Genomic DNA, 26,415 nt, shown 5'->3' with positions numbered 1-26,415 from the left:
CATTCTAGCTGGGTGCTCTTGTGCAGTGAACAACTTACACAACTGTGCTTAGCCTTTAAGGCAAACAGCTAAATAAAAATTTCAATATTTTGCAGGCCAAACAAAACACACCCATGACTGTATCCAGCCAGCAGACTGCCCGTTTGTGGCCTATAGGTTACAGACAGAGTTATCTGCTCCCACCTCCTAAATCAGAGAAGGTCAAGTCCCACTCTGCCGCTCAGGGATGTTAATGACTGGTTACAGAACCCTGAGAACAGAAATGGGTGGAAGCAGCCTCAGCCCACTCACCTGGCGTGCAGACGGAGCTGCCTCTCGGACCTGCTGGGCCAGTTTGGCCAGGGAGTTGACAAGCCAGCACTGGCGGTTGAACTCCTCTCTCAGCCCCTTGCCGCAGCAGCACAAGAGGGCTGCCAGCAGATACTGGTAGCGAATGCTGAACTGGGAGTCCTTGAGGCCGTCCTTCAGCAGCCTGCAAGGCAGAGGGAGTGGGGAGTAGAGACACTCAAGGGTTCACGGGCAAGAGTGTAGAGGGAGAAGGGGTCAGACCCAGCTCCAACTCACTGCAAAACACACCCCGAACTCGGGAGGGAAAATATCCCCTGTATGCACAGCTAACACAGACGTGTTCACCTGGGCCCACACCCCAGTACGTGTCCACTGTCTTGTCTCTTTTCTTCACTATCCCTAGTGATTCTCAGAATCTGTCTTTAAGTAGAGCTCAAAGCCCCTCTGCATCTCATTTCTCCTTTATATTTCTGCCACGGCGGGTGGAGAGGAGGGGCAGGGATGATCCTCGCTGTGTTACACGGGGTGAACTGAGGACCCCCTGAGTGAGGAGGTTCCTCCTAATAGATGCTAGTCCAAGGCCACATGGCAAGTCGGCCACATGATGGAACCCAGACAACTCAGCTCCTCAGCCTTGCACGCCCGAGACTAAAATACTCCCCTGTGGAAAGCACATGTCCACCTCCCGCTTTCCCGCACACAGTTTTACCAGAAGAAGTAGTGAGTCACTCTCAAGTCAGAGACAGCTCGTTTCAGGAGGAAGCGCACCAAGGGGCTGTCCAGGTAGCACTCATACTTGAGGGCCTGTTCAGGAGAAAGGGAGAAAGAGAATATGAGGCTTTGTTAACTATCTCTAGTCTACACCTACAGCTATCCCACCAGTGGCTCTGGATTCTAAAGACAGAATACAGACTGACACAGGGTCTTGGGGATGAGACCCTCAGAGCTGGAGGGAGGCCAAGCCACCCACCTGTACCAGCTGGGGCAGGTAGTCGAGTAGCTCGGCATCTGAGAGTGAGCCAATCCACTGGACAGCCATACGACGCACCTCTTGGTCTGGGAAACTGCAAAACAGAGCCCGGTACCCTGACTGCTCAGCTGAGGGCTCTGAGGCACAGGTGTGAGCCAAGCGCCCTCGCACCTGGGCTCCAGAGGCATGGCTGGAGAAAAGGCAATGTCCCCCAGCATGTGGACGGCAACCCTTAAGAATGGCCCTTCCTCATGGTCAAAGTCTACTTCAGGCCATGGTGGAGCAATGGGCGGCCACTCTCATTCCTTGGATGATTTAAAGAAAACAGGACAAAGTCCTCAACCCTACTCCCAAAGATTTCTTCCTTGACTCCCACTGTGCCAGAAATCCCATCATCAAAGAGCCCTCATGTGGGTTAAAGCATTATTTTGTCGTGTTAACATTCTTTAATGCAAAGTTTACCAGGCAAATAATAGCAAATCACAGAATTTTATGTAAGGCAATATACCCTGGCACAATTAGTTTACCAGAGATTAACTAAACCATTGTCTTAAAAACTCTTAAAGGCAGGTCACATGAATAGGTATATTTTGATTACTGAGAGTGGCAAGAAATAAGCTGGGACTCCTGGGTACCATCCAGGAAAGGCAGCCCAGGAGCCTGAGACGGGGAGCCTTGTGTCCCGAGAACCCTTCAGGGGAAAGAGGGAAGAGAGGGCTGTTAAAAGCAGAACTAAGGCCAGGCGCGGTGGCTCACGCCTGTAATCCTAGCTCTCTGGAAGCCGAGGCGGGCGGATTGTTTGAGCTCAGCAGTTCGAAACCAACCTGCGCAAGAGCGAGACCCCATCTCTACTAAAAATAGAAATAAATTAATCGGACAATTAAAAATACATAGAAAAAATTAGCCGGGCATGGTGGCGCATGCCTGTAGTCCCAGCTACTCGGGAGGCTGAGGCAGAAGGATCGCTTGAGCCCAGGAGTTTGAGGTTGCTGTGAGCTAGGCTGACGCCACGGCACTCTAGCCCGGGCAACACAGTGAGACTCTGTCTCAAAAAAAAAAAAAAAAAGCAGAACTAAGTGATAAGGGTTTGGGTTACACAGGTGAAGGCATCTGTCAGAACTCAGCTAACATACAGGTAAAGTTTGGGCATTTCCTTATATGCAAATTTTGCCTCAAAAGAAAAAATGCAGCAAACACTGAGCTCTCGTTAATGATGTGCATGCTGAAGTATTTAGGAGGGAATAGAATGATGTCCACATTGTTCTTCCAAATGCATAAAAAAATAAGATGGCTCCATGGATGGGTAGACGGATGGATGTATAGACACGCAATAAAGCAAACTGAGCAAATGCTAATGATAGAATCTAGGTGGTGGGCATAGGGGTGTTCACTGTACAATTTTCAATTTTGTTGTGTTTGGAAAATGTCCATAATATAACATTGGGGGGGAAATGAGAAAGACAAAGCAAAAAGGAGAAATGGAAAAGCCCTGCACATCCATGCCCACTTTATCATGTTCCCCAGGGCTGGCTCAGGTCAGTGATGGGCAGCGCCAAGGCCCGGCTTCTGCAAGGACACGTGGCCAGGAGAGGTGGGTTTACAACTCACGTGGCGTGCAGGAGCCCCAGGGCATCCTGGTGGTTCATGTGGGTCCACTGCTTCAGGAGGGCATAGACGTCGGGCAGGCACGCCCACTCCCAGCTGGGGGCGCTGGCGAGCACCAGGGGGAGGGAGCTCACCTCCGAGTGGCAATAATATCGCTTCTCCCACAGGCGCTTCTTGTCAGCATCCGTGAGCCTGGGGGGCGGGGGAGAGCAGAGTCAGCCACGGGCGGAGTATTGACGCAGGAGGGAAAGCTACACACTCAATTCACCTGTTCCCAAACTGCTGCGCATCACCGCATCACCGTCACCTGAGGAGCTCGGCGATGCCCTCCCAGGCCCAGGTCACACCCAATACCAATTAAGTCAGAATGTCTGGGGAAGCCAGGCATTGGTATTTTTAAAAGATCACTAGATGACTCCATCGTGAAGCAAAGCTTGGGAACCGGGTCCCAAATCCTACCTGCGATCCCAGCGCAGGGACATCACAGACTGAGGCAGGAGGCAAAGGCCCTGCGTCTGCCGCCCCTCCTCAGGGCGCCACTCCCAAGGAGAACCGCCAGAGGGCAGTGCCCCTCACCTCAGGGCCTGGGCAGCTGAGCGGCCTCCTGGGGCCTGCCGGGCCAGCTGTCGGTTTTATGGGACCTGCAGCTAATTGGGCCTCGCCTGAGATCAGGTGTCTAATGGGCGAAGGGGGCTGCGGGGCTGATGAAGTGGAGCCAGCAGAGGAGTGGGGGCAGGGAGGCCGCAGTCACTCAGACACTCTGGCTTCCCTGGTGGGACGTTAGGGAGAGAGGTGAGCCGTCTGTCTGATGCCCCTCCACCAGCACGGGCACCGGGCTCTGCAGGAGCCAGAGAGGTGGACCGGGGAGCGGGCAGGGGAGCAGCTTCCCCAGTCCTGCTGAAAGCAGCAGCCCCAAGGATGAGATCAGCCTGGACTCGCTTATCCCTGAGAGCTGCCAGCTTGCTTTGACACCTGATCCTTTCTGGAAAGTGACAGGGCCAGAAAAATGCAAAGGCTGTTGGTGGGGAAGGGGCAGGAGGTGGGGGCAGGGTGGTGGGGCCAGCTGCCCCAGAGGACAGCAAGTAGAAGACAGTGCATCCGGGGTGTGGGGCAAAGCTCTGGTCTTCTGGGTAGCTGAGTCTGGACCAAGTCCCCAGGGTGGGCATGGGCATTCTCAGAGCAATTTCCTGGCCCCGGCCTCTCCACTTTCCCTGGTGTCAGCACCTGGAGAAACGCCTGGGGGCTGCTACCACTTGCTACCTAGGTAACGATGCCCATCCGTCCCAAAGCAGGAGGACAAGGACCTAGTGCTGGGAGGGGAGAGGTCAGAAAGAACATGATAGACTTGGTGGGGGGCCTGAGACACTAGAGGGGGTGCCCTGGACCTCACCAGTATAGGGACTCCTTCTGCATGATGTCTTTAAGCTTGCGCTGGTCCTCCTCCCGGAGGCTGCCAAACTCATAGCGGGGACTGAACTTGTCTCCAGGCGGGCTCGTGAACTTGATGTCAAAGGCCGAGGTGGGGAAGTCGATCTGGGGGGTGGGATCAGCGCAGTGAGGAGAGGGAACAGGCAGCTTCTCTCTCCCACCCCGGAGTTCCTGCCTTGCTCCCTCAGCTTCTTTGTAAAATAACCCGCTGGACTTGGCAATCTCTAAAGTCCCTTCCAGCTATAACTTTCAGCAAAAAATAAGAGGAAGCAGAGAAAAACAAAATGAACGAGTGAGGAAGAGGTTCAGCTGAGATACATCTAGGTGAGAGGACAAGCTCAGCCCAGAACTCTGAACAGAAATGTCACCAGGCCGAGGCTGGGGAGCCTCTCACGAGGTCCCGGAGGTCAGTGCTGCCTGACGGGAGGAGGGACCAACGCTGGGTGAGAGCCTTACCAACTCTAGGGCCTGTGACACTAGGTCCTTGCTCTATGCCACCAAATGTCCCTCCTCCTAAAATGAGTATCAGAACTAAGTGAGCTGATTTTCCAAAGGAGTTCTACTTTCTTTCATTTAATAAATGTTTACCGAGCCCCAATGTAGGTTCAGGATTGCTCCAGGCCCTGAGCACAGAGGAGTGAGTAAGACAGACAAAAACACCTGCCTCGTGGAGCTCCCATTCTATACCACTCTGTTTCATCCTGTATCAACTTTAATATTCCATATTTCACACCAAAGCATCTTAGGACAGGACAGGGGAGCTGGGAACCGGGAACTAGGCCTTGGGCCTGGGCAGCAGCCTCCTCCTCTCCCCAGAGGACAGGCCCACCCCGTGGAAGCACTGAGTGACGGGCTGGGGAAGGGCCTCCCCGCAGGCCTCAAGAGCAGACAGCTCAGATCTGATCAAACTTAGAAGCTGAGAGTGCCATAAAAGGGACTCTGATAAGCTGAGCCCAGGATGAGGAGGGTCTCACCTACCTTCAGGCTCCTTGAAATTAAATCTAACCTCCAGGGGATGGGGGACAGACACCACAGAGCTCACCTCCCCCTCCAGGTCTGAGCACATCACCTCGTTGCTTCAGTCACGTTATCATCCCATGCCCAAAGTTCTAGCACTTTCTCCCACTGTCCCAGCCCAAACCTCAAGAGGGAAAACCTGGAGCTGACTCTGAAGTGGTCCGGCTTGGTGGGAGGGCGGGAAGGGCTGGGGCCTCACCTGCAGGATGACGCTATCCGGCTGGTGGAAATTAGGTGCACTCCAGCGGGCGCCGGGGCTTTCCTGTGCTGCTGGCCACAAGCCCAGAAGTTTCCGGCCACAGGTCAGGACCCTAAGGAGGGAGGAGGGTAGGATGAGCCACCAAACCCACTGGTTAAACAAATCGTTTTCCTCCTGCTCCCCCAACTGAAAAATCTGCCTTTTCTATTTGAAACCACCAGCCACCTCCCCTCTCTTTTTCTCCCCACAGACCATGGCCTCTTCCTTCTTCCAAGTCCTGGAATAGCTCGCCCCCTCCAAGAGGCCTTTCTGAGCTAACACACCCTGGTCTGGATGACCCGCGGGCAGGGATGCCTTGCTGAGGTTAGAGAGGCTGGGCTAGATGACCTCTGAGGTCCTTCCGATGACAAAACCAGATCATATGTTACCCAAGTATTGCTATTCCATGCCCCCACGGCAGTCCTGTGCCACCCATCCTGCGCAGTGGCTCCTGGTTACATCAACGGTCCTGGTCACTAGTTCTGGGCTTGGGGAGCCTCTGGACTTCACCGGTGAGCCCCACATGGCCAACCCTCCCAAGGGGCACTGGCCGGTGCAGCAGCCAGGCCCATTTCTCCGTCCCCCTCCTCCCCTCCCAAGGCCAAGGAGCTGCCACCCTGGGGCTCACATACTGCCTGAAGTTGAAGAGTGGGGTAGTGACCCAGCCCAGGGCTTCGGGTACCCGCCGCTGCTTATTGGCCTCGGAGGAGCTCCCAGGCGGAGGGATGGGCAGAGCATAGAGAGTGGCACACAGCAGGGTCTCCCGAGGCAGCCGGTTCACCTGCACTGGGAAGCAGATCCTACAGAGGACAGGAAACCAAATCAGGAGAGGCTGCCCGTGGCCTCCTGGACAGGTGGCCCAGGAAGTCACGATGAGGCTGAGGATTCCGCCTCCCTCTTGGGGTGTCAGACACGCTCCGTGGGGAAGCCTTCCCGCAGAACCAGGACAGGTCCCAAACTAGGCAACACCTCCACTGGCTGCTCCCAGAAGCACAGCATGGTGTCCCCGGAGCCCTGCAGTGGAGTGAGGCAAACGTCCCGATTTTGAGGCTACTCATGGTGCCCGATCAGAACGCGCTTAGCCATTGCCATCTCGGAATGCAGGTGATGGATGACACTCCCATTCTGGGAGCCATATTCCTTTCCGTGTTTCAAGATTCCTGCAGAGGGTCACCAAAGCTGCTCCTTTTATCCTCTTCCAGTTGACAGTTCCCATCCCTCCCCCACTGCCCGCTGCTGAGAGTCTCCAGGAAGAAGCACCGTGTTCCCTGCCCGCTGTTCACCCTCCCCCACAGCCCTCCCACCTGTCCTCACACAAGTCTGCTAACCCCAGGGGCACACAACGAGCTGTTCTCACCCTCACCCCCAACCACGCTCAAAGCCAAAGGGATAAAGAGAAGGGGCGTCCCAAAGTCTCCAGTGGCGAGAAAGCCAACTGGCAAGGCCAAGAGAACGGAGACACATAAGCCCACCGCAAGCAGAGCCCAGATGCTCTCTCCGGGGCTCCTCTGCCTGAGCCACACCCAGCCACTCCCTCTAAATTCAGGATAAGGAGCTGCCGGGTGGGGAGAGGTCAGGAGGGGAGGGGAGCTGTGGAAAGAGAGGGAGGACACACTTTACCTGTTGGGAAGCTGTCCCTGGGCCAAAGTCCACACTGCCACACCCTCCTGGCCAGCCCAGAGCCCAGCAGCTTCTATGCCAGAGGGCACAGAGGCAGGGTGGCCACCCCCAAGGTTAGCAGTTTCATGATAAAGCAGCCTCCCTCCACTGCCCCTCTCTGCTCCAGGGGAATCTCCACTAAGTGAGGCACTCCCTCCGGCTGCCCGCTGCCCGCTGCCCAGCACTGGCAGAGCCCTGCTCTGTCCCAGCTGCCTCTACCCTGGGGGGCCACAGCTATAATTAGGGCCCCTCCAGCAGCCAGCAGACACGCCAGGCCTGGGCTTGGCTGGAGGTGACAAAGCCTGGCTGCCGGGCCTATTTTGAGAGTTAGCTGATCCCTGCTACAGTGGGAGAGAGAATCAGCTGACCCCATAGCTAATGGGAGAGGGAGCTGGTCCTGAGCCCTCTCTTTTCACCCAGGTTCGTGTCTAACTGAAACCGTAACCTCTAGAACCAGCCAAGGCCCCCTCTTCTCCTCAGTCCTTGAGTGTATCTGGTATTGCAAAACTTCTCCCGCGGACCTGAGACCTGGGCCTGGAGTCAGTCAGGATAAGCACTGCGTGGGCTGCAGTCCTGAACTTTCCCCCTGCCTGAGAAACCCCTCTCCTTCCTGCAGCCCGTTCAACATCACATCACAGGCTGCCTCCTCCAGGAAGCATTCCTGGTATGCACTGGCTTCCAGCCCTGGTTCTTCCATTCACAACCTTCAGCAACTTAACTCACATGTCTGGGCCTCAGTTTCTCATCAGGGAAAAAGGGAACACAGCTTCACTTGTGGGATGTGTGTACACACTGTAAACTTTTTGCTCTGTGGCACTGTGCTTACTACTGCGTTATACAAATCGTAGTTTCATGCACAAGTACCCCCATGTGTTAACTACTTTGTCTGCATTAACTGCACCCAACAGAGAAACCGGAACCAAGAGGGTTCTCGAGCAAACAAGACGAAGAAAAAAACGTTTGTCATGTACTAGACACTGTGCACAGTACTTTACTGACAGTGTCTAACTGCTCCTCAAACAATCCTGTAGGGTAGGCCCATTATCACCTCCATTCTAGGTTGAATGACCTGCCCAAGATTGCACCTACAGTAAGTAGGAGAGAATGACTGGTCTAAAGCCTGAGCTCTGAACCCCACACTGTGGCACTTTCTCCCAAATGCTTTGGTCTTGACCGTGCAGGGCCACCTGGATGGGCTGTGCTAAGAGGATGCCCTCCCCAAGGCTGTGGGCAGGAGACCAGCCCTTTGGGATTCCAAGTGGAGATCTCAGACAGGGAGCACAGTGAGACCCACTGGGCAGGCTGGGCTGCCCCTATGCCTCCAATACTGTATGGGAAAAAGATCTCAGGCCGATTTGGGGTCCTCCTGGGCCAGAACACTGTACAGCACCCATTAAGGCCAAAGACTCCCAAGGGGGGACGTGAAATGCAGGTGTCTCTCCTGCCCTGGCAGTTGTTTGCTTAAGGACATTTATGTGCACCTGCTCTAAGAATCATCTCAGTGTGAAGAACAGGACAAAGGGTGTCTTCCCAGGTGTCCGCCTATAAAATGACCCACCCCTTCCAGGATTTCCACAGGCTCTTTGTCTACGTGTCTCAGCATCCTCAGCCTCCCGGCACCCTGCTAGGTCTCTTTAATCGCAGTCCAAACACCTGAGTTGCAGTGATGCTCTGCAAAGGAGGACTCAGACACAGCCAGAGGGAGGAAGTGAAGCCAGGCAGCACCCAAGGGATTTTCTGACCGGAGGGAAGAGAGAGCACAGCCCAGACGAGGCTGGGTGCAAACATCGTCACCACCACGCTCCGCCATTTCCTTCCTGCTTCGCTTGGCTGACGCCCACCTTCCTGACACCAAATTATTAACAAATGGTGATTGATTCTATCTTGTGCTTGTGGTTTCATATTTATATTTATAACCTGCCTATCTCATTTCAGTGCCACAACTGCCTCGAGTTAAACAAATGTCCCCATTTCTCAGTTGCAGAAACTGAGGCACAGAGAGGCTAGAGAAAACACAGGATTAGAGACAGAGCTAGAAAGAGAGCCTTCCTTCTTTGGCTCCAAGCCCATTATTCTTTCCTGTAGACAACCCTCCCTTCTCTCTCTATAAGGGAAAAGCAGTCCCCTCTCCCTAGTTTACAGAAACTTTGGGCAGAAAGGAGAGGATGAGAATCCCTCAGACTAGTTACTCTTTAAGGGATACAGGATCAAACCAATAAAATATTATTAAAATTAACAACGAGGCCAAGCACAGTGGCTCATGCCTGTAATCCCAGCACTTTGGAAGGCCGAGGCAGGAGGATCACTTGAGCCCAGGAGTTTGAGGATGCAGTGAGCTATAACGATGCCACTGCACTCTAGCCTGAGACCCTGTCTCTAAAAAAAAAAATTAACAACTAATGTTTATATGGTCTTTTATGGTTCACAAAGAGCCTTTATGGACGCTTCTCATTACATCCTCATGACAATGTCAGTGGTAGAAATTATGGTATACTTCCCCCCATTTAGGAGTCAGGAAGTGGGGACTCGAGAGGCTGGCTGACCTGTCTGGTTAGGGTTAGCGAGGGACCTGGTTTAATCCCTAGACCCCCAGTCTGTGTGTGGTTATCTGGCCCAGGGACATTCACCAGGACGCACAGGCCTGGGGAAGAGCTTACTGCTGGTCCCAGATGATGAGGTGGAAGAGGTACTTGGAGAAGTGAGCTCTTCGGGTCTGCAGGGGGCTGCACAGCTCCTTGCCGCCGTGGCTGAGGGAGCAGGAGAGGTAGAAATCTTCGTAGCTACAAAGAAAGGCGGCAGGTCAGGACACCCAGCTCCCCAAACCCATCTCCACCACCCAAACCTACGCATGCATCCCCCTAGAGCCCCCGTAAACCTCCGCTCAGTCTCCGGGGACAGTGATGGGATGTGAGGAAGTGTGCTCAGGGTCAAGCAACTCATGGGGACCCTCTGCTCAGATTCAGGCTCCATGCTGAGCCTCGTGGTTTTCGTATTTGAATGGGAACCGGCCATCCAGCCTCCTTATTACAGAAAGTCCCAGCCCACCAGGTGTCTGTGTGTGTATCCGTGTGCACGTTTACGTGTATGCGCACACGCAGGCAAGAAGGGTGGGGGAGGAAGACGACATATGCCGACATGAATGCCAACACATGGGGGTCCCTGTGGCTCACGACAGGTGCCTGACAGAAGAGGTCAGAGAAGGCCCCGGTTTCCCAGGCTGCCTCCTTTGTTCTCCGCCAATCGCCCAGAGGAATACATTAAGTGAGGAACAAAGAGAGAAGGGGAAGGAGGGGTGGGGGAAGGGGGTGGCAGGGGAGGGGGGTGAGGCCCAGTGCATATTCCCTCAGGCCTTAGATGTGAGGACCCAGCTGAGGAGGAGCAGAGGATTACCAAAGAGACGTCCTCCTCCACCCACCCCTGCAGGCCTAGGGAACCCAAGACAAAGGGTCATCCCCCCTCCCCTCCCTCACCCCTCCCATTGGCTATGGGGCATGCACTCTATCTGGGAACCAGCCATCTGTCCCCAGCCTCCTTCAGCTGGCCTAGGATCTCGAGGGGGCAGGGAGGAGGCAGCCAGCAGTGAAAGGGAATAGCAGGATCTTCTCCATTTCCTGGGGACCTTCTCTCTCCTCTGGGACATCCCAGCCCAGGTCTCCCTCGGGCACTTGGCGCTCAGCTTGTTGTACCATGATGCCACAACACATCTGAAGACTTAGGGCAGTGGGGTCCCATGCAGACGGGAAGAAGCTGCAGTCAAACTCAGCTGGATCCCTACAGGTTACTCAGCCCTGGGCTCACCTGGTCACCCAGGTGATGGGAATGCGGTGGGTGGCATAGACGGTGAAGGTCAGGGCCCCGGAGAAATGACAGGCCTCCTGGACCAGGTCATGCTTGCGGCTCCCGGGCACCGCCGTCTGGAAGTCTGCGTTGAACGTGTTGCAGTACAGCTCCACCAGGTCCAGGATAGCCGCGGTCAGTGCTTCCACGACCTTCTCTGTGAAAGGAAGGGGTCACAAGGGAAACTGGTAAGGCCTCGACAAGCCCCACCTCGTTGCCATGGCACTGGCTAGAATGGGATGGCCTGGGACAGTGGTCCCCAAATGCCAGTTGGTTTGTATCAGCTGTGACAAAGTTTACCATCTGAGGTGAAATGAGAAAAACGCAGATACATGTCACAAGCTTTTCATAAAAGGACAGTTAATTCGATTTTAAACACAGCCCTTATTTTTACATATTACTACTTATTTAGTGTTAAAATGCCCTTTCTTTTAGGAAATCATGGTAATAATAATTGTCAGTTACTTCAAAAAAGTCATTGTTTGGCCAAGTACAAAGCTAGCAGCTCTCTGTTGGTCCCCAAAATATTTCTGGGGACATTTTATAGGTCCAGGAAATCCAAAAGACTAGGAATCACTGTGAGAAGCCAGTGATACAGATTTTAGGGCAAAGTTCTGCTCAAAGTGCTTGACCGGGGAATCCCGGAGAAATCCTAGCGAAAAATTCTGTCTCCCCCTCTCCCAAGGCCCATTCTGGAAATGCAGGGGGTGCGAGCCAACGGGGGGACAAGCACGACCCACCCGAGCGGGAGCTTTCCCGTCTGGACGGCAGGGCTAGCTCTGCCGCGCCTCTCCCAGCACACGCACTTCTCCCACCTCATCACCATCTCCAGGGACACCACGGGGAAGGGCTAGCAAAAATCACGAGCAAACACTCTGTGCAAAGAAATGTGCTCTCCAGCTGTGTCCACACCTCACATAGGAAAACGTGTGCGTATACACACGCACACACACACAGGGCAGCCGAACTCCGATACGCAATCCAAGGGCTGGGGAGAAAGAGGAATCTGGACAGAGTCCGCCGTTCGCAGCTGCCCACTGGGCAAAGACGAAGAGTAAGTAGTTCCCTTACCTCGGTTTTCCCTCACAGCCAAGACGCTGGGATCCTGTGGGGGGAAAGCAGAGGGAGGCAGCTTCAGGGCCAGGGCCTTTCTCGTCACAGCTGGAAGAAGGGCTTCTCACAGCTGCGCTCCTGTGAGCCAGACTGGGCTGAAACGCGAGGAGCAGAGATCCCCCAGGGAGGATAGAGTAATGGTTTATCCCAGACCTCGGTGATGGACAGAGTGAGCTGACGGAGGATAGAAATCATGGTGTCCACCCAAATGAGACATCCCAGGCCTCGGGCCGCTCCGCTGCAGATCACAGAGCCCGCGGTGCTGGCCCTGTCTGCAGAGCACACAGCCCCCACTGGGGAGGAGACTTTCCCCCTGGTTTGGTTCTGCACCCTGATGTATATGCCAACTGTCAGGTGATGCTACGGGGACGATGAATAAAGCCTTTACTGGCCTGGGCTCCCAGCAACCAGTTCCAGGGGGAGACTCAAGCCCACCCTCAACCTCAGAAAGAGGGGACAAACTCAGCATCCGTTTTCCAAGAACTCTTGTGGTTGAACCACTTAAACATGAAAGATGGAGGTGAAGAGGGGACACCTACTCACCCAGCACCTGGGAATTCCGTTACCTGTGAGTATTCCTCTCCTCCTGCCCCATGCTAGTGCCCTGGGCCCCTTTACCTTCTGAATTTTAGGCTGCATGCGGGAGGGGCAGGGGGGCAGCTGGTTGAGAGCGCTGGTGATCTCAGGGGTTTCCACGGCGGCCAGGGCGTTGCAGATGGCCTTGACGGACTGGACCACCCTGTCAGCCTTCAGTGGGAAGTCCCCCTGCGGAAGGCGGCACAGTGAGGCTGGCAGGCTCTGTTCTCGTGCTCTGGGCCTCCAAGCCCCTTGTCTTTAAAGGAATGGGTCAGGGAGAGCAAGGGCTCGTAACCCTCAGGGTAGCCAGCAGAATCCACGATTTATTCTCGAACATCCAGCATCAGCGAACACTCTCTCCCAGTGAATTAAATGGGCCATGCTCACACTCCCCGACTACTTCAGCCATTCCTCCTCTTGTTCCCAGCCTCCGTCAGCTACGGTCTACTTATGCTATATAAATGCATATACAATCTCCTCCACGGACCTGCAGTTTTAAGAAAATCAACCCACAGGGAGTAGTAAGGAGGTCAGAGAGACCATCTTGAGGCCCCACTTGCCCACCCAGACTTAATTCTCATAACTTTACCATAGAGTTTCCAGACACATCTCATCTCAGTTCCGCAGACATACCACACCCATCCCCTCCTCTCCGCACTTCAGCTCCTGCAGTTTTCTCACTTGGAAGTCCCTGGCCTGTCCGGCCCTGGTTACCTATGTAAATTTAAATTATGGACCAGCTAAAAATCCTACCTCCTTTACAAAGCCATCTCTGGCCAATCCCCATCTCTAGCACATGCCAGAAGCCATTAATTCATTTATTACCATCCTGTTCTGTCTCCTAACAGCTTTATGTTATGATTCCATTTTTCTAACAAGAACACAAGCTCACCAAAGGCTGAGACAATTCTTACACTGCTCTGTCCCCAGCAGCCACAGCAAAGGGCCAGACTGGCACGGTGCAGGTGTTCAGAGAGCTCCCCCTCATCCCTGTGAGTGCTCGAGCAGAGGCTGCCAGCGAAGGGATTCTGGCAGTGAGGAAGTAACCAAACTCGACATAGTGCTGAATCCCCCAAGAGGGAAGAGTCTACAACTACTTAACTGGATCAATGAGACAGGAGCTGTTTTTGAAGATCGCTGTCAGATTTTCTTTAGCTTCATGACATTTGGGGCAAATATTGATTCTCATGGTTTTGAGGCTCGAGACCCCACATGAGTTCAAGTGGGGAGAGTTCTGGACCCTCTCCACATCTGGAACCCCCCACCTCCCACTGGTTTTCTACTTGCGACACCAGTACGACAGAACCTCTCAAACCAGAGGCCCCCAAGCACGGCTCATAGGGTGCACACTCAACGCACATCAAGTGCAGAGGCTGGGGACACAACTCTGGGTCCCTCAGCTTTGGAGACATCCCACGGTTCCTTCTTCTTCAGAGGAGCACACGCTTGCCACTGCCCAATACCCAGCAGTCTGGGTTTGCCCGTGAGCTAGGGCGATGGAGAGAAGTACTCAGTTGACAGACTTTCAACGTCGACCCAGATCCCGCATAGTGAGGGCTGATCCCAGGAGGACTGGGAGGAGCAAGGGAGGAGCTCTTGGCAGCCGGGGAGCCCCTGGATTTGTACTCACATCAGCCAGCAGGAAGGCATCCACCTCGTTGTGGTAAGTGTCGAACAGAAGACTCAGGGCCTGCCTGGGGAGTCGGGGGCAGGGAAAATCACAGGCGAGGTCATGAGAGACCCAGTGTCCTGGAAACCCCATTTCCTCCCTCCCTCTTCTCAGCTCAGGGATCAGACTCTGATTTGCAGGGGTTCCCACTCTTTCCATGCGTCCCGTGGAGACTGAAGGAGGGAGAGTCGTTCTACTCTGCCACTTCTAGCCTAGAGAGTGACAGCGAAGTACCAGAGGGGAGACACGAGGCATGCCCTGGGGTACTGATCTTTCCTGACAAGCCTCGTGGGTCCCACCCCTGACACCTGCAAGAATCCCTGAGCCCTGGCAGAAAGGCGGGCAAGCGTGTCCGTCGGGATCCCCCACAGTCCCTGTTTGGAGCATGTCCAAGATGGCACCACCCTCACCTGCTGATGGTCTGCTTGACTGGCCTCTCTTGTAGATGGATGAGGTAGTTCAGGGTGGAGGGGCTCTGGTCATCATTCGCCTGTGTAAGAAGTGCCCTATTCAGAGAGGGGTGGTGCCCTTTTCCGGGCCCAACACTCCTGCCCCGCTCCCAGCTAATGTGTCCCATATCCGCCCTCCGCCCATCCCACCTCCCCTGCTCTGTGCAACCCTCAACCACCCCCCACACGAACCGTCCGGGCCAGGTCACTGCGTACGGCCTTCTGCTCCATCAGCTGTAGCCGAATGTCAACGTCGAACTTTCGGCAGTACTGAATGTACTCATGGCTGCCCAAGGCGTGCTTGCTGGAAGGGTAGGGGGAGAAGACCATCAGCACCCTAGGGACTTGGTGGGAAGGGAGATGCATACCTTAGCCTTGGGAAGAGAGAAACAGGAAGAAGGTGGAAGTGTGGGGTAGTACTTGTGTTGTACCCCCACCTTGGCTCCTGGAAAATGTCATGGTAGAGCTTGGGGACAGGAACAGATGTCTGTCTAAATAAAGGCCACCTAATACACTTAACCCTTGGTCTGCACAAATATTGACTCTCCAGGTATTTATCACCTGTGTTGTTATCACTCGTTCACTCCAGGAGTAGGAACTGTTGGAGAGAGTGGGGGGAACAGAGGGACATCTCAAGGGGCAGTTATTTAAGCCCCATTCTCTTGGCTTTGGACAACCGGAAAGAGACATGCTAGGAGTCAGCCTGTGCGCAGGCTCCAGTGTGGAACCTCCGTGAGTGACATCTTCTTCCCACGTTACCACCTAGGGTGTGGGGCCAACCAGAGCAAACCCATCAAGATCCCAGACCTGTTGTCCCCATCAAAGTTCTATTTCTATCTTCCTTCTGTGGGTCCTGCCTGATTGTGAATAAGCACACAAATTTCTACAGACTTCCAGAAAAACACCCATCTGCATACCATTCCCACTGCTCGAGCACCCACTCGTGAGACCCCCCTAGTTTCAAAGAAGGAGGCCTAGGGAGTCCCTTTGCAATCCAACCTCTTCCTCTCCCCCAGATCACACCTTCATCAGAAAGGAAACCCACGAGAAGGGGCAGAGTGAGAACCACCTCCAGGCCAGCACTGCAGGCCTGGGCCGGGTCCCAGCAGCTGGGTAACAGAAGCCGGAAAGGGACTTCCTTCCGCAGCAGAGCTGGGAATCTAGGCCAGAAATGGAAGGGAGAGGAAGGAGCAGCAGGGAGGGGCATGTGCAGAAGCCGGGGGAGGTGCAGGGCCTGAGTCGAGGATTTAAGGGGGTTCTCTACACCCTGAGGGGGCTAGGCCTCCCATCTAGGCCCCAATCTGCTAAGAATGAAGTACAACCAAAACCTAGTGGTGGAGGAGCTGGGCTGTGGGGCTGGGCCTGGTGGGAGGGTCTGGAAGGAAGGAAGAGTGTGGCCGCCATGGGGGAGGTGGCAGGAAACCCAGCCCTCCCCGGGGACAGTCTCAAGGTTCTTATCTGAGAGCAGCCGGCATCCTGGACCGACACGCCCCCTACAGTATCAGCCCCTCCTGCCAATCTGAGGGCTTTCTTGGGAACTAGCAGTTTTCTGGAACCCGCCCCCAGGGTCCTTTCCATCCCCACCCTAGGGCAGGTTGTCATGTGTCAGAGGCTTGAGGGCTGGGCCAGGAACCTGCACTGTGCTTTTCGGTTGGGTGGGAGGGAACCTTCTGGACCAGGAGTCCTGGACACAGGTCCCCTGGGGGCTTACTTGACCTTCTCTGTGGAAGTCCTTCCTCTTTGTGCGTTCAAGTCAGAGTGGGCGTCCTTCCTTGCTAGCGGTCACTCATTGCTAATTGGGTCATCCCCACATTTAACCCTCACCCCATCTTGCAGAGGACACTGAGGGTCAGGCTTCACAGCGAGTAAGTAGCAAGCCAGAATCCAAACCCATGACCCATGTAACAGTGTGAGCGGGAGCTCCATCTTCCCCACTGCGTCCCTTGTTCCCTTCTGACGGTGGCAGGCTGCCCGGGGCTCTCCTAGTACTCTAGGGAAGGTGTGCGCACAAGCAAGTACCGCACAGAGCACGTATGAATGGTGCCCCTGGGCCCTGCCCCTTTCCTTTTCCTCAGCTTCCAGAGGAGGACACAGAGCCCAGAGTGGGCCCCACTATATCCCTAAGGTTGAAGAAATCAGCCAAGAAATGAATCGTAGTGCTGACTGCCAATGCTATGCTCCAGCCATGGACCAACCATCCTTGCATCTGCTTCCTCCAAGTGCCAGAGGTGGTGGGCAGGAGCCAGCCTGAAGCTGGGGAGGAAAGCAGATCTCCTTATCTCTCTGCTGCCACACAGCTGTCCCACCTGAGGGCTGGTGACCTCGCCCCTGCCTCGCCTCCACCCCAGCCCTCCAGAGCCCCAGGGAAGTGGAGAGGGGTGGCCTCAGCTGGGCCACATCAGACTTTCCAGGGAGGCTGCTTTCCACAGAGGGCACTGGACGGAGAGGAGCCGGAGGCGAGCCTTTGAGAGCCAGCAGGGGAAAAGGCATGTTGGCAGGAGAAGGGGAGAGACAGCAATTGTAATTTCTCCCCCAGGATCCCACCCGGCCCTCCTCCTGCCCCTGGCCACACAGAAAAAGCACCACGCACAATCGAGAGCAGGAGATACAACGCTACACAGTCCCCCCGACCCCGTCCCTGACCCCAAATACACACATCTCGCCACAAGCAGAAGTCTGAAAGCATGTATGACCCAGTCTCTGCCTAATCCCAGCTCCAAGCTCTTTCCACAGCCGGTTTGGCTCAGGAAGCCGCCAGCCCTGCTGGGAGACAGGCTCCTGGGGAAAGTGCAACGTGGCTGAGAGAGCACGCCCAGAAAGCAGGAATCCTGACTGTAGGACTGGGGCAGAACTTCCAGCCCCGAGCCTGGCACCACCGCTGTGAAGACCCCCACCATTCTACCACCCAGAAGGCGGGTGCTGCCTCCCACCCCCTGTCCCCACCAGGTCACTCACTTCTGCAGGAACTCCTCCAGCCCACAGGGCTTTAGCACAAAGTCGCCCACGTCTATGCTCCTCAGGTCATCGTGGGTGTAGCACAGGGTCTGGTAGATGAGCAAGTCTACAGTGGAGGAACCTGCGGGGAAGGGGAGCATGAGGGTGGGCGCCGGCCAGGCAGGGCGCAGCTTCCCCGCCCCCATCTCCCGTCTCCAGCACCACCACCAGCTAGATGAAGCGGGCCAGTACTGGGGTTGGGGAAAGTGACTGCGGACTAGAAAGCTGGTCCTAGAGCCAGTCCCCCAAAGGAGCTTTCCCACTGCCCTTCATCTGGGCCACAAGCTAAGGTGGGAAATGAGACCAAAGGACGTTACAGTGTGAGACACAGTCATCCCCACTCCCCCTCAAGGGATGCTCTCCACCCCCGAGTAACTTACAGTTGCAGGTAAAAGTGAGTGGCTCTCGAAGGCTGTCACACAACACAGTCACCTTCAGGTTGACCTCATCCCCAAGGTGTTCTGGGCTAGGGGTGACAGCGCTCCAGACATATCCGGTGAGAGAGTAGTCTTGGATGTCAGAGCCAGATCGAAGGCTGTACAGGAAGAGAGGGAAAAACACCCTCACTGTGCCTTCAGAAGAGAGCAGCCTTCGGCACAGGCCTACTGGGACCCTCTGTCCCCACTCAGCCCAGCCCTCTGGGTTTGCAGGCCAGGATGGGGGCATTGGGGAAGCAGCTCTGGGAAACCCGTTCCTGACACATCTGCTACAGTGACAAAATGTTTCCCACAGTTGAACAGCGGGGATAGTTTTAAAATGACAAAGCTTTCCATGCTAAGTTTGATGGAAAATTTTTAGGAATCCATTTCCTTTCTCTTTCAGTTCCAGATAGCACTCTTATCTCCAGCTTGGGTTCATTTGCTCCTAAGGGCAACTAAGGGCCAGAGTCTAAAGGAGTCAGGATAATGTGATTGCTCGACCAAGGTTTCATGAATTTTGTTAAAAATGTGAAACTGCTAAGATTTCAAAAACCCTGCAGACACTTGTAGGAAGCATCCCATAGCTATGAATTGAGGTTTACTTAATACAGCGCTTCTTCCCTACCAAAGAAAGTTCTGAAATGGGTGGCCCTCCTCCCAGCCCCCATAGCCCTCGCAACTCCCCTGCCCCATTCTTTTCTTTAACTCTTACATATCCAGCATGTGGCAAAACGCAGCAACCTCCTCATCTCTCTCCTCTGAGACCTCGAACAACTCATGGCCATTGGCGACGGTGTGGGGCCGGGAGCCCACCTTGAAGAGAAGAGCAGCCGACTCAGTGCCTTTCCCCCGGTGTCCCCTCCCCATCAGGCACTCCCACAGCTAACCTCTTAAACGTTAGGTGTAAAGACCTTCCATTCGCGCAACATTCAGTGAAAAGGGCACAAGAAAACACGGGGCAGCCAGGAATACATTTATCTGCTGTCCTAGGAGACCAAGAGCCAAGTTGAAAAAGGAGTTGAGGCTCCGAGCACGGAAGCATGGGTGGGATGGACAAGAGTGTGGCCAAAGCCCCTTCCAGAGTCCGATAAGCTCACGGCAGCCGGTCAGACAGCGCACAGCGCTGCCGGGCCAATCCTGAGCAAGGCCTTGCTGAAGGATGTTCCCAGAGGCCTGGCGGGGAGCCGGGCAGGCAGCTGTTTTTCCCAGCCCCACCACTGAAGCTGGGGCAAGCAGGCTGTCCAAATGGTCCCCAGGGAAGGTTGGCCCTGGGCAAAAGCCTCAACACCCACAATAAGCCCCAGGGACCCAAAGCAGAGAGAGACCAAGAGCCCTTAGATGGAGGAGTGACTCAGACACATGTGCCTTCTCGGGACGTGCTATTTGAGGAAGAAAGTGTCAAAGCAGTGCCCTGGGCAGGAAAGAACCTGATAGATAGAAGGCTTGGCTCCTCCTGGCTCCCAAGTCTGCCTGTTCTGAATAGCTGGAATGTCGGGGAGCCCTACTTCCTTGCCCAGAGCACGCATGTGGTATGGAATTCTCAGACAAGGTCCCAAGCTGTCTCCCATCTCAGATCTGCCTTCTGTCACCCAGGAGGGGGCCTAAAGAAGCCCTAAACAAGGCCTGCAGCCCCGTCCTGGTGAGGAGGAAGTAAGGGGGAGGGTGAGCTGGAGCATGACAGGTTTCTGCCTGACAGGCTGCTGGGGAGGCCACACCGGGACAGAGCTGCTGCTCAGATGGAGTCCCAGCGTGCATCCGGTTCCAGCAGCTGCTTCCGGGGGAGCCCACGGCTCCGGCCTGTGCACATCAGCTCTGGCCTGAGCCTGTGCACATCGCAACAACTCGTATCTCTCCTCCTACCCGCTGGCTATTCTCACGTGTTCCCTGCCCCTGGGGGCAGACAGCAGGAACTGAGCTTTTCACTTGAATATCCACACGGTTTCCTCTGGGTGACCCTCTCTCTTAGCCTTGCTCCCCTGGGAGCGCACGGGTGGTGGGGGGCGGGGCGCACAGAGGGGAGGGCAGCAGTGGGGGCAGTTGGCATGTGAGGCCCTGGCTCTGCCAAGTTCGTGCCTGTGTCCCAGTCAAAACAATAGTACCACTGTCAGCCACTGTCAGCGATTAACGAGAGAGAGAGAGACAGAGAGAGAGAGACAGAGAGAGAAAGGGGGAAGAGACAGAGAGAGAGAGAGGTGGGGGGAGAGAGAAAGTGAGATAGAGACAGAGACAGATGGGGGAGAAGGAGAGAACAGAGTGACCACTGAAGGCCATTTTCATGCCCTTTTAGTACCACTCACTGGCACCGTAAGAAAACAAAAGCCACTTACGTTTGCCCGGCTGGCAGGCCCTGGTGGCATCACCCGATGCTGGCTGGGGGAGTCTGTGGGGCAGAGGCTGGCAGCGGGGGTACCGGGCTGGCATCTGGAGCCAGCCGGTTCCAGAACTGGCTCCACAGGCCTGGAAGGAGGGTCCCTCCGCCTGGCAGCCCGATGAAGGCGGGGCGGTGGTACAGGCCGAGGGCCCCAGGGGCCCCCCCTCCCAGCAGGCTGAGCCCCTGCACCGAGCTGAGGAGGGGAGGACCAAGGCCTCATTGCCCCACTAAGAACGGGCAGGAGCTTTTTGCTTTGCGCTCGTCACTTCTTCAAGGAGACGCTGGACTGAGTCCCCTCTCAGAACTCTGATGGCACTCGGGGGACGGGGAAGCGGGGGCAGGAGAGAGAGGGAGCGACAGAGGTGACCACCTACCAGTGTGCCCAGACTCAGTGAGCAGGCCCCGCTCTGTGCGAGGAGCTGGGAACAGGAATCTCCCAGGCCCTATAAATAGCGGGAACAGCCCCACCTCTCCCAGCAGAGCCTGTAAAAAGCCCTGAGCTCCAGGGCCGGGGCTTAGCCCGGGAGCCGATTCTGCTTCTGGGGGACTCTCTTAGCAGAGGCAGAGGAAGGAAGGACTGTGTAGCTCTTCAGAGTTGGGAAGGAGCCCACAGGCTGGACACAAGGTGGGAAAGCCCCCGTGCCCCTTCAACAATAGGTACGGAGGAAACAGGGATGGACTGAGCGGGCTGCGAAGTTGCTACAGAAGTCGCCAGCCACGGGGGTGCGTCCTGACTCCCCGCAGCCAGGGCGTCCAGGGGCCAAGGGTGACACACAAAGAGGCCTCCAGGTCCCACCCATGGAGATGCTGCTGATGTTCCTCTAAACCAGAAAAAAGACCAAAGCTGCCCTGGAACCCACCTGGGGCTTCCATGTAGACACTGCGTTGTTTTACACAATGCACTGATCAAAGTAAAATGATTGCCACAGTGCGTATCTTTTCTAAATATTTTCATTGTGACAAGAGAGTGGGTAGAGATGGATGGTGGTGAAGGAATGTCAATGTCCTTAATGCCACTAAACTGTACACTTAAAGATGGTGAAGACGATAAATTTTATGTTATGTATATTTTATCACAAGAAAAAACAGAGGGAGAGAGAAAGGGAGAGGGCGAGAGAAAGAGAGACGGGGCTTTGGAACGAGAGCGGCCCGGGTTGAATGCTCGCCCTGCCATTTCTTGCTGTGAGGCTTTGGACCATCAGGAAGGGTTGTTGTGGAGATCTGGACCAGGTTCTGGTATTCAGTGAGCACTAAACGAGTGGTTAATATTGTGAATGATCTTCACCGCCACGCAGCACTTTTGGCAGAGCAGGGCCTCAGAAAGCGGAAGCAACTTGCTCGAGTCCACAGGGCCATTCAGCCGCAGAGTCAATAACGAATCCCCTAACTCCTAATTCAGTGCATTCAGCAGGAAGCGGCACACGCTGGGAACCAGGGTTCCCCAATGCCTGCCCCTAGAAGGGCCGCTTTGGCCAAGATACACGAAACTTGGCCCTGAAAAGGAGCCATACCTCTACGGGTGTCCCCCCAACCAAGCCTCCCGTGGGCCTCTCCCCAACCAGGGCCCGGTCTGGATGGCAGAAGTAGAGGGGAGGAGCGGACTAAAGGGGTGAGGACTTGGCAGATTTGGATTTGGAACAGCAAAGAAGAAAAGGAACTAGTCCTTGTTCCTGAGTGACACGGAAGGAAGGAAGACACAAGAAACACAATAAGGCCCTCACCGGAGCCGCAGAAATCCGGCGGTTCTTGCCAGGTGTTGCATTCTTTCGGTTGGCATAGCGGGAGGCATAAGTGCGGGGGGGCACCTGAGGGGGCATGGTCTTGCTCCGGGCCACCGGTTTTCCAGAAGTGTCCTTGCTGAAGTCCAGGGGCCCTCGGCCCTCCTTCCAGCTCCTGGTGGCATCTCGCAACATCTCTGCGTCGTAGGTTGACTTCAAGTTGAGCCTTGTAATCGCATCATTGATACCATCATAGTCCACAGACCCCAGTAGGCGCCCCTGACCCCCGCCTCCTGGCAACTCTTCCTCTTCTAGGATCCGATGCCCTAGCAGTTTGTCCGGCGGTGATTCAACCAGAGAAAAAGTGTTGATGTCATTGGGCTGGGAGATCTTAGAGGATGAGGGGGACCCCTTTCTGGGAGGCAGGGGAGGAGTATCCCAGATAGAAACTCGGGGAGGCAGAGGAGGTGGGGACAGTTTCTTGCAAGGGTCATCTGTGTCCCCTGGTCCTGTGGACAAAGAGGGTCCCCCATCTGAACCATCAAAAATGTAGAGATAATCTCCAGATAGGGAGCCTTTGGGCCAGGGATCTGGGCCAGGCTGGGAGCCCTGGGAGGTAGAGTGGTTAGGCGGCCCTTCCTGTGGGGAGAGCGAGTTGTAGTTGAGGGTAGGATCGGAGCCAGAGAGACCGCGTAAGAGTTTGAGGTCAGTCCGCCTTCCTGTGGGCTTGCTGAAGAAGTCCAAGGCAGGCTCGTCCCAGCTGATGAGAGAGGGGTCTGTGTTCTGCTTGGCTCTGCTTTCCTCCTTGTCGTGCCGGAGCCGGGACAGAGCGTCATACTCCATCTGCAGGGCTTCGGCCATCGCCAGCTCTTTGCGGCTGATGCCCACCGACTCCAGGGACTTCCAGTGTTCCCCATTGCCCTGAGTCGAAGACATGGTGAAGACGGGGGACAGAGGAGACAAGGAAGTCTTCTACTTCCTGCCAATGTCAGGTCTGGGGGGCTGTGACATGGTGTCTGGGCACCTACAAGTGAGAAGTAGAAATATCAGTCATTCAGTCACAAGGAGAGATTAACACTCTGATTTACGTGACATAATCTGGGCCAGGGCTTGTTTCTTCCGAGTCTATAACAGATGGAAAGGAAAAAGAGATACCAAGACCACTTTACCCACCTGTCTAATACATCCACCCACCCACCCAGCCATCTATACATGTCTCCATCTCTGGTCCCTAACTCCTGTCCTCATCTCTCCCCCAGGAGAGAGGGAGGCACCCTCCTCAGCCAAGAGGTATTTACCTATCATATGACTCCACCATCCCACTCCTTCTCATCCAAGAAAAATGGAAGCACATGTCCACACACAGACCTGCACACGAATATTCACAGCAGCTTTGTTTCGTAGCATCCCAAACTGGAAACAACCTAAGTGTCCACCAACAGGTGAATGGATTTTTTAAAATGTTATGTGTCTATACAACTGAATAGCACTCAGCAACGAAAAGGAATGAAATACTGATAAACGCAATAACATGGATGAATCTCAAAATAGCTATGCCGGGTAAAAGACGCCAGAGACAAAAGAATATGAGTCTGTGTGATTCCACTTACATAAAATTCTGGAAAATGCAAACTGATCTACAGTGGCAGAAAGCAAATCAGTGGTTACGTGGGGAAAGAGTAGAAAGAGGGGTGCATTACAAAGAGGCATAAGGGAACTTTTGGGGGTGATGAGTATGTTCATTATCTTGACTGTGGTAATGGCTTGGCTGGTACATTCACATGTCAAAACTTATCAAATTGTACACTTTAAATATGTATTAGTTTATTGTATGTCAATTATACCTCAATAAAACTGTAAATGAAGAGTATAATGAAGCCCTGTTAAACATACCTCATAATTACTCAGCTTGCACTGAGAACCTACCAAAATACACCATTATGTGCAATAAAACAAAGCTTACCAACAGGTGAGACCCAGGTACCTGACGGATTACAGGTGTGCCAAAATGCTGATTTTTCCCCTCGGCCTTCAGAAAGCCAGACAGGACCCCCCAGGCCTGCTGCCTCTGGCTACCAGCAGCCCCTCCATTTACTCTAGCATTGGTGTCCCTTCTTCTAGAAGCCTGACACGAAAACAGTTGAGAAGTACTGAACCAATGGTTGTAACAACAAGGTCAGCCTGGCCCTGTGGTTCTCAGCCCTGGCAGCATACCACAAACATGGGGGGAACTTCTTAAAAGTGCAGATGCCCAGATGCTCTCAAGAGATTCTGATTTCATTGGTCTGCGGTAGGGTAATGGTATTTTTAAAATGTCCCCAGGAGATTCTCGCCTATAGCCGAAGCTGAGAACCACTCTACATCTGCATGTGTGTTTGCAATTAGGCTGGGCGAGGTGAGTGTGAAGGTGTCATTTCTGACCTTTAGCACCAACAGCCAAGAAGCTCACAATTCCATAAAATTATCAAAAATTGTTCATTTCATTGTACTGCTTCACCCAACAGGTAACAAACATACGAAACGTTATTCTTCACGAATAAAAAGTTGAAAACATCAATAGGAAAACGGTTCAGATAGATTCTTTTTTTTTGAGACAGAGTCTTGCTGTATTACTCGAGCTAGAGTGGAATGGCATCAGCCTAGCTCACACCAACCTCAAACTCCTGGACTCAAGCGATCCTCCTGCCTCAGCCTCCCGAGTAGCTGAGACTACAGGTATGTGCTACCAAGCCCGGCTAATTTTTTCTATTTTTAGTAGAGACAGGGTCTTCCTCTTGCTCAGGCTGGTCTTGAACTCCTGACCTCAAGCAATCCTCCTGCCTGGCCTCCCAGAGTGGTAGGATTACAGGCGTGAGCCACCATACCCAGCCACCCTTGACTTTTTGTCCTCTCTGCTCTTCCTTCCCTTCTCAGCCAAGCTTCCCGAGACAGTAGACTATAGCCCATATTTCCAATTTCTGCCTTCCCACTTACCCTTTAACTCACTGCAGTCTGGTGTCAATCCCCAACATCCCACTAACACTGCTCCAGCAACAACACCCAGGCTGCCCAACTCAGCAGGCATCTCTCTCTGCCTGAATACTGCTGCGGCTGCATTTGACCCTGCAAACCATTCCCTTCCTCCTTCAGCCCTCTCCCCTCTGGCTTTCAGGATGCTATTTTTTCCTTGTTCTCCACCTCCTTCTTTGTCTTCCTCTTCCTTTGTCCACCCTGACATGTTGGTATTGGCTCAGGATTCCACCCTCAGCCCACTGTGAATTCTCTGCCCCCTTTGCTTGGGCAATCTCATCTATTCTTGTTTCCTATTCATACTACTCACATGTGGATGGTTCCATATGTGTCTCTCTCTTTCAAGTTCATATGCCCACTCATATCTCAAAACCCAAATGTCCAAAGCGGAATAACCATCTTCTCTGCCCCCTACAACCTGCTCCTTGCTCCTGGTTCCCCAGTGCAGTACCTGGCACCACCCAGTTGCCCCAGCCAGAAACCTTACAGTCATCCTAGACACCTACCTCTTCCCTTTCACCCCATATCCAATTGCCGAGCCCTGCCAACTTTTCCTCTGCGAGACTTCCCAAAGCTGGTTCTTCTTTCTACTCTAACTGCGGCTGCCCTAATTCGAGCCCTTATCTTCTCTCACTTGGGCTATTACAATGGCCTTCTAAGTTCTTCCTCCTACTAAGCCGTCCCTTTTCGAGGCTTCCTCTACACAGCAGCCTGAGGGTTCTTCCTAACGTGTAAATCTGATCACCTCCCTCCTTGCTTAAAGCCCTCCGAAGGCTCTCTATCTGATTCCTCTGCAAGACCTTCATTGCAGCCCCCCTCTCCCTCCCAAAATCAACCATTTGTCACCATGTATCTGATACCTCTGTGATTTGGGTCAAGTTCTTCCTTCTCCTCGGCATGCCTGTGTGACTCTAACTCATCCTTCTGAGACAGCGTGTTCTGCAGGAAGCCTTCTCAGAACCCCCGGATTGGACCCCTTCTTTATGCTCCCAATAGCAAACTGTGTATCTCAAACATGTTCTTAAAATATTTTATTCAAAATTACACGTTCCTGG

The 26,415-nt window shown here is 54.2% G+C and overlaps 1 protein-coding gene across 1 annotated transcript in view; it reads right to left on the bottom strand.

Annotated features, from left to right (window-relative positions):
• The window catches only part of PIK3C2B (phosphatidylinositol-4-phosphate 3-kinase, catalytic subunit type 2 beta), a 40,908-nt gene extending 17,597 nt beyond the window's left edge, over positions 1–23,311 (bottom strand). Inside the window, exons 1-18 of the mRNA XM_012657891.1 lie at positions 22,355–23,311; positions 18,975–19,075; positions 18,224–18,378; positions 17,805–17,925; positions 15,042–15,153; positions 14,811–14,890; positions 14,362–14,425; positions 12,774–12,920; positions 12,114–12,147; positions 11,004–11,199; positions 9,863–9,985; positions 6,179–6,346; positions 5,508–5,619; positions 4,254–4,396; positions 2,867–3,055; positions 1,259–1,352; positions 998–1,092; positions 292–472 (exon numbers count right to left, since the gene is read on the bottom strand). Of these exons, the coding sequence (XP_012513345.1) occupies positions 292–472; positions 998–1,092; positions 1,259–1,352; positions 2,867–3,055; positions 4,254–4,396; positions 5,508–5,619; positions 6,179–6,346; positions 9,863–9,985; positions 11,004–11,199; positions 12,114–12,147; positions 12,774–12,920; positions 14,362–14,425; positions 14,811–14,890; positions 15,042–15,153; positions 17,805–17,925; positions 18,224–18,378; positions 18,975–19,075; positions 22,355–23,287 (3,048 nt within the window). The 5' untranslated portion in view covers positions 23,288–23,311. The remainder of the gene's footprint in view (positions 1–291; positions 473–997; positions 1,093–1,258; positions 1,353–2,866; positions 3,056–4,253; positions 4,397–5,507; positions 5,620–6,178; positions 6,347–9,862; positions 9,986–11,003; positions 11,200–12,113; positions 12,148–12,773; positions 12,921–14,361; positions 14,426–14,810; positions 14,891–15,041; positions 15,154–17,804; positions 17,926–18,223; positions 18,379–18,974; positions 19,076–22,354) is intronic.
• Positions 23,312–26,415: the final 3,104 nt, after the last annotated feature.

This window comes from Propithecus coquereli, unplaced genomic scaffold (assembly GCF_000956105.1).
Source record: "Propithecus coquereli isolate 6110/MARCELLA unplaced genomic scaffold, Pcoq_1.0 Scaffold563, whole genome shotgun sequence".
Lineage (NCBI taxonomy): Eukaryota > Metazoa > Chordata > Mammalia > Primates > Indriidae > Propithecus > Propithecus coquereli.
The sequence above is the reverse complement of the archived record's forward strand: the minus strand, read 5'-3'. Positions and strand labels throughout refer to the sequence as shown.